This window comes from Podarcis melisellensis, assembly GCF_964234715.1.
Source record: "Podarcis melisellensis genome assembly, chromosome: 10".
NCBI lineage: Eukaryota > Metazoa > Chordata > Lepidosauria > Squamata > Lacertidae > Podarcis > Podarcis melisellensis.
In genome coordinates this window covers 30,339,307-30,352,057 of record NC_138542.1, presented here as the reverse complement: position 1 = coordinate 30,352,057, position 12,751 = coordinate 30,339,307, and the positions used below count along the sequence as shown (strand labels likewise).

Here is a 12,751-nt window from a genome sequence, read left to right as displayed (position 1 = left end):
TAGACACTTAGTTATTTGCTAGATGCAAGTCAGCAGCACCAGATGACCCCACTCGGCTAGGCCTGGGGTAGATTTCATTCCATGCCTTGCAGAGCTGGGCCAATGCTGCCAATGGGCCCTGTGCCGCTCGGCAACATCCGAAGACCCTGATCCACTAGGCGCTGGGGTGGATTGCACTCTGAGCCTTGCAAAGTCTGGCCCAGGCTGCCCCTGGGCCCAGCACTGGTGGCAGCAACAGCCAGCTACAGCTCGCCCAGCCCTACCCATTGCCATCCCACCACTGCACTTTCCTGACCTGGGGGATCGCAGGCTCAACTGGTCAAAACGTGAGCCTCAGCGATCGCCCTCTCCCATCAGAAACTGTTGCAAGAAAACGCACGTGGCAAAAAGTGTTAGGCCCTGGTGGACTGCCTCCTTACCCACTTGTGATTGGTCAAGCCGATAGCCAGCCAATCAGGATTTATTTTAAAAATGATTTCTCCCCCCTTGACTTCTCACTTCCCTTACCAATTTAATAAAATTGCCTATAGACCTTTTTTGGGTGTGGTGGGTGGAAGCTTTTGTTTGATTTATAAATTCTGAAGTCATATTGCTGGCAATATTCTCATATTCCGCAGATGGACAAATAGACTGGTTCACACATGTCACTAAGCCATGTTTTGTTCATCAAGCTACTATGAGTTGTTGTCCCACAGACAAACTAACCAACTATGGCTTGATTCTCAAAAGTTTGATTTGTTTTCCAGCTGCCTCTGCCTTGTGTCTTTGAAAATGGAAAAAAAAAAACCTGGCACAAAGGGAAATGCATACAGTCTAAAGAACACAGTGCATTTTTTAAAGCAGTGAGTTGTTAATAGTCCAAATAGCAACAACAAGAAGTGGAGCAAGAAGCAATTAGTACCACTTGAAATATAACACTGTGCCACAAATTAACAGGATTCGAATGAGCTGCACTAAATACTAAAATGTAGATCTCTATAGGTAGTAGTGAAATTCAACTAGTAATTATTAGAATGAAATATGGACACTGCTTGTGTTTAAGCTGAAATCCACACAATATGCATCTATCTGAGAGAATCCATTTTGCTAACTTGGTCCCCATTAAATAATTCAATCAAGACTCTTACAAGCTACCGTATTTTATCCACACGCTGGCCTGACTTCTCTTCAGATTTTAAGTCCCCTTGTAATTTACTTTCCAAATAGTGGTGCATAATGGTGTCTGCTGCCCCTGAGCAGAAGAAATTTGCTGCTTCCATTTGTCCACTCCTTCTTCCAGATCCCAGCTCTTCAAAATGTGCAGGGTCTCTTGACTTAACTCCAACCACACACACAGTTATGTCACAGTGGACTCCACAGGGCTGCCTGGAAAGAAAGGAGGGTGGGCGTGACTTGTGCCCAAGCAACCACCAAGCAGGAGGTGGAGGAAGTGAAAGCACACCCAGGATGCCAATCATGCCAGCAGGCTTGCGGCCACAAGAGGTCAGTCAGTGCTGATTTTTGATGCTCTGTCACCCGCTCCCCAGGCTTCTTCCTCTCTCTCTCTTGGTAAGACCACTGCATAGGTAACAAACAGACCTCAAGGTGATGGCGTGGCCGCCCATTGTTGTCCTGTTCTGAAGCTCCAGCAGAGTCCATGCAGCTCTGATGCATTGGCATGGTTGAGCCAGGAGAATAATAATGGCAGAGGTGCAATTCTGGGTTGAGTGATGCTAAGCCTTGGAACACTTTATCCCCTGCTCCTGGTTGTGTGAAGAGGGAACCCCCAGCCACAGATGTACCATATTTAGGCAACTCTAATGTGCCATCAAATCAAATGCGCACCCTAATTTTTGCGATGTAATTTGGCCAAAAAAGGTGCACATTACATTTGAGTAAATATGGTATTTATGTGACGGCAAATCAGCTTGTTCCCTCCTCAGATTTGCCATTCTGGGCAACTGCCCCAGTTTGCCCTCCCATAAATATATTCCTATTTCAGATTGGTATATTCTTCTATCTACTTTCAAGTGGAGTAACTTTTTAAAGTCATAGAAATGCTTACTTATACAGATACCTTTGAACAAAATAATCCACTATACTGTGGCAGCACTGAGATTAAAAATCTCTCCTCCTCACTCTGTTGCAGTAGATTTAAAACTTTAATCCTTTTTTTCCACCAAGTGACTCCACAGTTCTATGGCACACCTGAATGCTAATCAGGAACCAGTCATTTAAATTTTAAAATAGGTCCTTTTGGGAACTGTTCATTTCATCAAACAAGTACAAGAAACTGGGCAAACCACTGGGGCCACGTACTGCAGAAACAGATATTCACCTTTCATTTACTTGAAACAAATTTCTATTTCTACGAAGGCACTGTGCCAACAGGGCTCTGAGTGTTTCCTGGCTTTTTTTTACCAATATCCATGGGTTGTAGCCAATGCTAGGCACACTTGAGAGTAGACCCACTGGAATTAATGGATGTGACTTAGGTTCATTCACTTCAATGTGTCTAGTCCAAGTAGAAATTAGTTGGATACAACCCTTTATCAACAACAGACACTGCTTGGTAGGATATATGCCTACACAAAATGTCTCAAAACGCACAAATTAATAGCTGCTGGAGTTTTATTTTACTATTCATTTTAGCTTTACATCAATTTGCCTCCAAATGTTCAGACAAGGTAAAACAAATTTATGTATTTAAAGTATAGTAAAACCAGTTAAAAATAAAATGCGTTGTCAAAAGGATTCCATCTCTGGGCTCCAACACTTAAATTTCTAGGCGAAGGAAGAGTGGTGTTTTAGGCATGGGTATTCTAGAAGCACCCACTTGTTGTTTTGCTGTTTTGGACCACTGATGGAATAGCAAACTCTAGTGTCCTACCTGGTAGACAGGTGGGCAGTCTCCTTTACCTGCCCAAATGGTGGTGGTGGCAAAACTTGAAAGAACATCAGACCTACCTACTTAGAGGTTTATGTTAGGACAAATATAGAATTTTAGTATGCAAATAGTTAATCTTTTTCTCTGTTTTATTCAGCTGCGAATAACGGCAGGCTTATTTCGACTTGTATTTCAATATACCTGTAACCCACAAACCACAGAAGCCACTCCAAATTACACAGCTAACCTTGATTTTGCACTGTTTACAAACATTCTTATTTACATTATAAAAACAATAAAAAGGGGAGTGAATACTAAATTATCTAAAGGAACGGTGCTGCAGCATCTAATTACTCCGAACTCTACTAAAGGGCTAATATAATATGCTATGTGGAACAAAACATTAAATTATCTTTTCCTGTCAAAATAGCACAGTTTTATTTATAAACTGTTTACAACTTTTCTTTTGAACTATTTAAGGAGGGGGGATTGTTATGAGACATGGGGTGGCCCATAGCTTAGAGGTAGAGCTCCTGCCTTGCATGCAAATGGCCCCAGGTTCAAATCTCAGCATCTCCAGAGAACCTGGAGAGCCATGGCCAGGCAGGGTAGACAATCCTGAGCTAGATGGGCCTCAAAAAGGTCTGACTCTTTATAAGGCAGCTTCCTAAGTCTCGGGTGAGCAAGGCTTAGAACAGCGAGCATCTATGAGACCACAAGTGAAGCAGCACCCCTAACAATGGCATGCATTTTATTTATTTTTTTCATTTGTTGAACATGGGTCTTGCTCAGAATTTCCATACAGATTCATGTACTACATTTACCGTAAAATGCTCTGTTTTTTCCATGAGATTAGGGCATACAATAATTAGAAGCCAGTGAGCAAGAGTACACCAACCTCAGAGGTTTAAGCGTAGCTCTTTGTATCAAAAAGCTCCTTCTCAAGAGTAGTAACTGGGGTGAGGGCAATAAAGGAATTTGCTCCCATGCAAGGAGGACAGAGGCAACCATATTATGAATCCGTGTATGTCAGTGAAAAGCTCCGACTGACATAGCAATGTTTCAGGTGGGAGGAGACGTGAGGTTAAGTCCAGGAACACTCAGAAACCATGGTTCATGACATTGCTGGAAAGGTGAAATTACAATGAACCACCTAAGTGCACTAAGCATACCTAGGGAACTCAAGACACCATCCAAAGTCCAGTTAAGCATATGGCAGATTTCAAAGGAACAGCGAGTCTTGAAGAGGATTAGACTCCCATAAGAATGTCTCTTTTGAGACCACCTCAACAGCCTTATTTGTCAAGACGTCACCAAATGAAACACACCATATTCTTCTACGACGTGTCAGCTCAATTAAAAACATTCAAACATGTTAAAATGGATTTTCGATGAACAATTCTTTCAAGCAAAGCCAAATCAATATGCTTACCGTATAAAGCTCATTAAGAACCCTCATTAAATCCTCATGAAGCTGGAATGCAATCTCTTTGCTCTGTAATTAAAAATAAATTATTAGGAAGAATCACTTAAAACTAGAACTGAATCAAGAGGGTTGGGAAGGTACTTTTTTTACTGAAGTTTTGCAGGGAACAAAATTTGAGCAAACACACACACACACACACACACACACACACAACCTTTTATGCCTTCTTGAGAAAGGAAGTGAAGTTGTTATTCAGGCAGGTATAAGGGAAGAGAATACATACCAGCTAGAAAGACAACTGAGCCTACTCTGAAGCAAATAAATCTACCACATACAGCCCTGCAAAACAGCCCAGTGTTGGCAGCACTGGCTCAACAATGAGCTGCCGCTTCTTTTTCCTGAAGCTGATTCAGGGTGAAGGCATTGAGGCTTTGCTTGGCCCCTGGTGACATCACCCTGCAGGCTAAACCTGATTGCCTATGTGGCACTGTGACACCATTACATCTCTAAGCAATCTCTAAAAAGGCTGCAATCGCTCAGGGGAGCCAGGAACACTGGAGAAAAAACTAAGCAGCAGCCCAGAGAGGAATCAGTAGCTGAGAAGAGCTGTAAACAGTCATAGCAAGGGAGAAGATGCTGCCCTCCCCCCAAAAAAATGTATTTTTAAATTTTTGTTGGAAATGTTTCAGGATGAAAATGTGGTGCAGGCAGTGCTGTTTTTCCCAGGGGTTACTTAAGTGTGGCACTCAGTACCGACACCTTTCTAGGGGAAAAAAAGCACCGGGTGCAGCCATACTTCAAAGCCAACCAAAATTTGCTGTTGTGCCTTTTTATACCATTCACTCATATTATCTGAAGGGGTGTGCAGTGGAGAGCTTGGCATTTTCTCTTGACAGCATTTCACTATTCCAAATATTAATGATTCAGTGATGCATTGGCAGACAACAGCTGGAGAAAAAATGCTCTCACACAGCTGAACAGCATAATTAGAAGACAGGGGCCAAACTGAAGGGCTAAAGTTCAGGATGTAATAAGCCTTTTGAAAATTAAAAATATGCTGTATTAGACAGAATGATTGCGCATCTAACAGATTCACAGGCGATGCCATTTTATATTCAAACCTGCTTTTATCTATGAGTAGTACTAAATGTTAGCCAATGGAACTTACACACTATCTACTAAGACGGTAGTGGGCTCACTGCAGTTTTGTGTGAGCTACTTAAAATAAGGGCAAAACCTAGACTGCTTGTGTTCCATCAGCCTCAGGATCTCTTATCAGTCAGAATTAACCATTCTGTGTTATGTGATCCTGAGAAGTCACTCTTGCCTAAGAACACAGAGATACCTTGATGGCCCAGTCCTAGGCCTACCAAGCCTGGCATCTTTAACAAGACTCTCAGAGTTGTGTAGTCAACTAGAAACTGGCCAGTGCTCCACTAGTGGACTCTGGTCTACTTTCTAACCATCTTCATATTAAGGTAAAGGACCCCTGGACGGTTAAGTCCAGTCAAAGGTGACTATGGGGTTGCGGCGCTCATCTCGCTTTCAGGCCGAGGGAACTGGCGTTTGTCCACAGACAGCTTTCCAGGTCATATGGCCAGCATGACTAAACCGCTTCTGGCGCAACAGAACACCGTGATGGAAACCAGAGCACACAGAAACGATATTTACTTTCCCGCTGCAGTGGTATCTGTTTATCTATTTGCACTGGGGTGCCTTCGAACTGCTAGGTTGGCAGAAGCTGGAACAGAGCAATGGGAGCTCACCCCGTCACGGGGATTTGAACCGCCGACCTTCTCATTGGCAAGCCCAAGAAGCTCAGTGGTTTAGACCACAGTGCCACCCGCGTCCCATCTTCATATTAAGGCCTAAAGCAATACATGTACTGCTTTCAAGAACGTAATGTTATTTATGATAAACATGTGCAGCCTTGCATACTTGAGGTTTTTGACATGTGGGTGGCAGCAGGGGCACATATGCAAGCACTGCCCCCAACAACCCTGTGCACAGCATACTCCCCATAGTCTCTGTGTTGCTCAAGGAAGACCTACAGGCAGCTGTTCTTTGCATCTGCTGGAAAACACAAATAAAGCCAGGTCCCTGAGCACACAGGGGAGTCTACCTGCATTCAGGTGAAGGCAAATGGAAGTCCCCTGCAGATTTTCACTGTGCTACATAGCATGACATTCACAAGGATGTTGGGGGTGAGGCTTACATGTGGAATCCTGCCCCTGTCCACACACAAAGCATTTATGTGTTCAGGCAAACGCCTGAAAATTTAAACAAACTTGCTGATGACTTCTAGTTTAGCAAGTTGCACAAAGTGCTTAAGTTCTTTCACCGAAGAATGCTGACTTTCAGGTCAGCAGCAGAGTGTTCTGAGAGTGTCCTGGAATCAGTGGAAGGGCATTTAAATCTCCTAGGACACTCTGCTGCTGCCTGAAAATACACAATTCTTCAACATTGTTCCTAAAACTGGCTCTCCATGATCTTAGAAATTAGCTGCTTTACAATCCTCTCACACTCTCCACTCCCTAGCCTTGTTGCTGTGCCCCTCCACCACACTGCATAGAACTGCTTTTCCATCCGTACAGGCAGTTTCAAGTTAATTCAACATGGAGGGACTAGCTTATAAACACTACATTTTTTGTGCTATTAATTGGAGACCCAGATGTCACCTTATAAAGAATTAAACAATTTCTCACTCTCATTATCTCCACTCAATCTTTTGGAAACAAGCAATTCTCATTTGCATGTGCAATCAAATTAATGATTACATCTTTGACTGTGTGGGTTTCTCTGTTTGCAGACTTGCAGCATGTACAAAGGTTAGAAAGGTTGCCGAGAAGCCTGGCTTGAAACCAGTGCCAAAGCATACAAAGAGGGGGCCAAAAGAAGCCTTCTGCATTATCCTGACTTTCAGTGTAATTCTCTCCTTTTTTTAGCTTTCATTCCTTTTTGTCCTAACTTTGCGTTTTTGTACCTGTACCCCAGAAACCTGCACCTATACCTTTTAGTACTTCCCACAGGCAAGCCAACTGATTTTACATTAAACTTGGTCCTGTTTTTTTAAAAAACAGAAATGGGCAGAATCCAATTATTAAATAGTTCCATTGTGCATGTGCGGAGAACACCCAGCCCTCTGACATTTTTGTTCAAGGGCACTAAAAGTCTGCTGATCAAAATAGTTCAAACACCAGAAAAAGTGCTTAGTAGACGAATACATACTTGTAGGAACTATGGTGACGTACGTTTGTGCTGAAATTGTAGGATTTGGTGTTATATTTTATTGGTGTGCCATAGTCCATAGGGCTCTTGGCTACAGCTCCTTGCAGGATGTGTGCAAGTAAGGAAACAACTGTTTTCCTTTGGCAAATATGTGACAAGACTCTATGAGGTACTCAGTGTGTTTTTAGAAAGAAAGAAAAACCTTGCTGATAGAGAATGCCTACTTGTATTGATAATTTCACTAATGAATACGTTTAAGGATTTAACAGAGATGACTCGTATTAAAACTTCATTGAAGCAGATTAAACCAATCTTCTTGTATTAAATTAAGGCCACTATATTCTTCCTAATTAATTTTCCCAGAGTTTACACTATTTTATTAATCTGTTTTAATAATGTATTTCTTTTAAAAAATATCTAGTAATAAAAAAAATACACATTTCCTGTCAAAAAAGTAACTGGCTTCGTTTATTAATGCACTGAGGAGTTTGAGTGCAAACTGATACTTGGTAAATTAAGTGGAATGACATTGCTTCTTAATCATGTCTACTCAGAAGTAAGTCCTATTAAAATTCAGCAGATAAGTGGGGTTAAGACTGCAGTCTAAGATCTTCTGTCATTATAATACTAGAATGACCAGCTGACACAGTTCAGGGATGGATGGAGCCTGATGGAGCTAGTCTTTCAGCAAATCAGATGGAGGGAGCCCTGCGTCCCATCTCTCCTACGGTAGTAGTCTGATGAAATGGCTGTCCCCAGCTTGCATGTGAGAAGAGAGGAAGCCTGAGATGCAAAGTAATGTTTATGTGTACCTTTCTGACGCTCTGCCTCCCTGCCTCTTTCAAACAAGGCCACCAGGCAGCAGCCATGCCACCTGCACAGTGACCCACTCCCAGTGTCTTCCAACACCCTGGTCACCCTCAGTGAGCAAAGCAAGTGGTAGCAGCTAAGACCATATTGTGCCCCCCAATTCACTAGCTGTTGCTGAATATATCAAAACCCTGGAGAGTCACTTCAATTCAAAGGCACTAGTACAGCAAAATGGGAAATCTGGGAATCCAGGCGTCTAATATTGGAAGACTTTCTCCTGTCTGTGACAGTAGAAAAAAAGACTACACATAGTGGATTTCTAGGCCACTGTGACCTAAACCAGGCATAGGCAAACTCAGCCCTCCAGATGTTTTGAGACTAGAAGAGTTTGGATTTGATATCCCGCTTTATCACTACCCTAAGAAGTCTCAAAGCAGCTAACATTTTCCTTTACCTTCCTCCCCCACAACAAACACTCTGTGAGGTGAGTGAGGCTGAGAAACTGGTCCTGTTAGCTAGGGATGATGGGAGTTGTAGTCCCAAAACATCTGGAGGGCCGAGTTTGCCTATGCCTGACCTAAACAGTAAAAGCTATTCTTGGGTGTTTTTTTACAGCATCTTCAATACAGATACAAGTTCTCTGAATACGACTCTGAACAGCACCTATCTTTAAGCTTGGCATATCAAAAGATGCACCACTGGTCCTGTGCCCTGCTGACAAGACAGTTTTAACTCTGAGCATCATCTACCCTTTTCCTTCTCTGCTTTTCTTTTTGCAGGTGTATTTCAATTCTACCCAATGAAATCAAGTTCCTACCCACAGCAGAGATTCAAAAGATCACATGCATTGTACTGTAACACTGCCTTTGAGTTAAGATCTCCTTGAGCTTGTACATGACCTAAAAGCTGAAGGATAAATTGAGTTAAAAAAAAGTTTTATTGACTTTTAGATGGCCTAAAAAGCTTTCACAAATACCTACTTGGCATTCATGATGAAAAACAAAGGCCAGTGTTTCCAGCTAACTGGATCCAATAGCCACTGTACACCTCACAGCATTCCTGGCAAGACAGCAAATGGAACGAACCTCTCTTCCCCCTGATCCTAATCAGAGAGTAGAGACAGATTTAATCTAATTAATCCTTTAAAAAAAAAAGAGAGAGAGAAATGTTTATCACTGACATAGAATTAATAGTGCAACTGTGGTAAACATCTTAATTGAAAGGAGAGCTTATTCTAATTAAATTAAATGTGAAGTGATTATATAGCTGTTTTATCTTCCATGCCAAGGAACACTATTAGATGCCTTAACAGGCAAATAAGCAGCATTAAGTGTGAACTAAAAGCTATTCTGCAATGCAACTTTTTGTCTGATTTATACCACAATCCTATGCATGCTTACTCAGAAGTAAATCCCACTGAGTGCCCTGATGTTTAATGCCTAGTACTGCAGCCCTTGACATGTAAATATTATTTTGCATTGGATTACATATTCCAAATGCTGTTAGGAAACCGTAATCAGGAAGGCAAGAAACGTGGAGTACAGACAGATGGCGCATGCAATGTAAGTCTGACTTTCAGCTATGGAGTAATTTACATGTAGCTGAAGGGAGAAGCAGGGTGGATTTTTAAAAGGCTGATCTTCTGACAGCTGGAAAGCCCACTGGAAGTGCCCAATCAGTGCTTGCTCTGCCATCTCTTCTGTATAAAAATGGAAAGCCAAAAATATCTTCAAAAACTAGGCTATAGTTATATGGCTGATGGACATGCCATCATCTAAAAATACTTCTTTAGTTTGCAGAGAAAACAGAATAATATAAAAGGCAACATGCTGGAAGGCATCTAAGCTTGTGATATGGCGAACAGAGGTTCCTCTGACCTTGCTGCAAATTTTGCAATAAACACAATTAATAGCTAACTACCGTATCTCCTAATTATAACACAGAAATAAAATAAAATAAAATGCCCCAATTCAGAGAGGCTGGGCACATATGTTTCTTCTTCTTCTTTCTTTGGAATACAAAGAAGAGTGTTGTACTTCACTATGTTGTGTAGCTGCAATGGAGCACAGAACTGAAGATCCCCATTTTAGAGCAATTCATTCTCTTTGCCTCAGGCATTTCACCCTGCCACATAATTTTATTATATTTTTATCCCTTTTTTTCAGACTAGTATTGTCTCCCAAAGTGGCTCTCGGCAATGAGGGAGGGGGTACATTCTTCAAGCAGCAGGATTATGTTGACATAAGAGAGAGTTCACACCCATCCACCACATGGTCCATTTAGTGAAAAATGGACACACACACCCTCAAGCCATTTTATAATCAGATCAGAAAATGTGCATATACCAACTATAAGCACATCTGGTCTGGCCCTGAGGACAACATATACAGACTGTAGAAAACCCATAATAGTTTAATATATTGTCATCTGGACAAAAAAGAGCAGCTGAAGTTTGTAGTAGTAGTAGTAGTAATAATAATAATAATAATTTGCACCCGCCCATCTGACGGGGTTGCCTCAGGCAGTAAGCTTATAGCACAACATGGAGGTTTCTTGCTTCAACCAGTTTTTTCTCAGTTCTCTACAAATGGAATCTCTTTCAAGTAGTTTAAGAAGAATAGAGTATTATTCTACTTTGGTAGGTTGAATCTATGAACTTCCCTCCCTATTGTGAAGACGACAAATACGTCTCTTAATAACAAAGTGTAGGGCTTATTTTTAACCCTTCCTGTATTTAAGAAAAACCTTCATCACGAAAAGCACTTTATGGTCTACATTTACAGTAAGAAATGTTGTCAGTGAGACAGTAATAAAGGATATCACATCCTCCTGCACAGTATTCATTGAAAAATTATGTATTTTAGGCTGCAATCCCACACACGCGTACCTAGGATTAAGTCTCACTCAACTCACAAGGGCTTACTTTTGAGGAAACATCTATAGAATTGCTTTAGGGCACAGCACTCTTAAATTGGGGGGAGAGTGAAGTAGTAGATGGTTTCCTGTCAGCTAACACCAGCCACACATTTCTTTTTTAGACAGTAAGTTTTGCCTATCTTTTTGCAGTGGGTTTTAAAAAAATTATGGTAGATTCAGGTTGGGCTTTGCAGGGAGCGAAGGAGGTTTGGATAAACTAATTACAGTAGATAACTTGTAATACAGAGTTGTTCCGCCTGACCTTTGGCTTGGAATCAACTTGATCCCCTCACCCTCTTTCCTTTTACCTTTCTCCTTCTGTGATGGAACTCCTATTTGGGGACTTCCCTGGCTTTTTTCTGGCCCACATAGGACCAGTCTGGATAGTTGGCCTTGGTGAAGATTCGACGTTTCCATCCCCAAATAGTTTTTGATTTGAGTTTCTACTGAAATGAGGCTGCATTTTAATGTTGTACTTAATCTTGTTTTTAAGTTGTATTTTAATCAATTGTTTTTACCTAGTGTTAGCCACCCTGAGCCCGGTCTTGGCTGGGGAGGGCGGAGTATTAATAAAATATTATTATTATTATTATTATTATTATTATTATTATTATTATTATTATTATGTGCCTGTGGAGCTTTCTTTCCATGGGTGTAAATGTGGCCTCTAGAATAGAAACACCCAGCTACTCACAGGCTCCACCCCATGCTGATTCCCTCCAGCTGGGATCTAGGGGCCAGGATTGCTCTCATAACTACCTGGATAGCTCAGTGGGTTACAGCGTGCTGCTGACAACACCAAGGTTACAGATTCGATGGGACAGCTGCATATTCCTGCATTCCAGGGGGGCGGACTGGATGATCCCTGGGTTCCCTTCCAACTTTACAATTCTATGATTTCAAGATAAAACCCGAACGATCAAAATACAATACCTTCTTGAACATCCTTGTGGAATCTTCGCTTATCTGCATAAATCGCATGATGACGTTGTTCAGGTAGATATCACTCAAGGTTGCATGATCTTTGCTTTCCCGTCTCACTTGGTTGAGGAGCAAATACCAGCAATTTACTGGAGACAGCAGATTCTGGTCTTTCCTGTTGAGTACAGCAGATATTTTACATCATTTGTATTTGCTGCCAGTATCAATAAGAACATGACCACAACAATTTATCTGTATAAGTACATTAAGGAATGGGTAACTTAAGGAAACATATCCAGAATTGTATTACTATATGCAGTAATAATTTCTTAACACTCTTTAAGCAACCACTGGCAGTGAACATCAGGGCGACTGCAGGATTGCAAAAGGGATTATTACAATGCATATTTAAGGGTGGTGGAGATTTTAATCTTTCATGGTTGTCCTCAACCAGGATATGTTAAGAATCTCAGATTTACTTGATAGGGGTTGTCTATTACATTAGTAATAAAACAAAAGTATGCATTTTTAAAGATATAACCATTTAAATGACACTCTATTTGCCACCCGTTAGGGACGCGGGC

General features: G+C 41.5%; 1 protein-coding gene across 1 annotated transcript in view; it reads right to left on the bottom strand.

Moving 5' to 3' along the window:
• The window catches only part of SRGAP1 (SLIT-ROBO Rho GTPase activating protein 1), a 120,820-nt gene that overhangs the window by 37,674 nt on the left and 70,395 nt on the right, over positions 1-12,751 (bottom strand). The window contains exons 3-4 of the mRNA XM_081928005.1: positions 12,180-12,342; positions 4,299-4,361 (exon numbers count right to left, since the gene is read on the bottom strand). Of these exons, the coding sequence (XP_081784131.1) occupies positions 4,299-4,361; positions 12,180-12,342 (226 nt within the window). The remainder of the gene's footprint in view (positions 1-4,298; positions 4,362-12,179; positions 12,343-12,751) is intronic.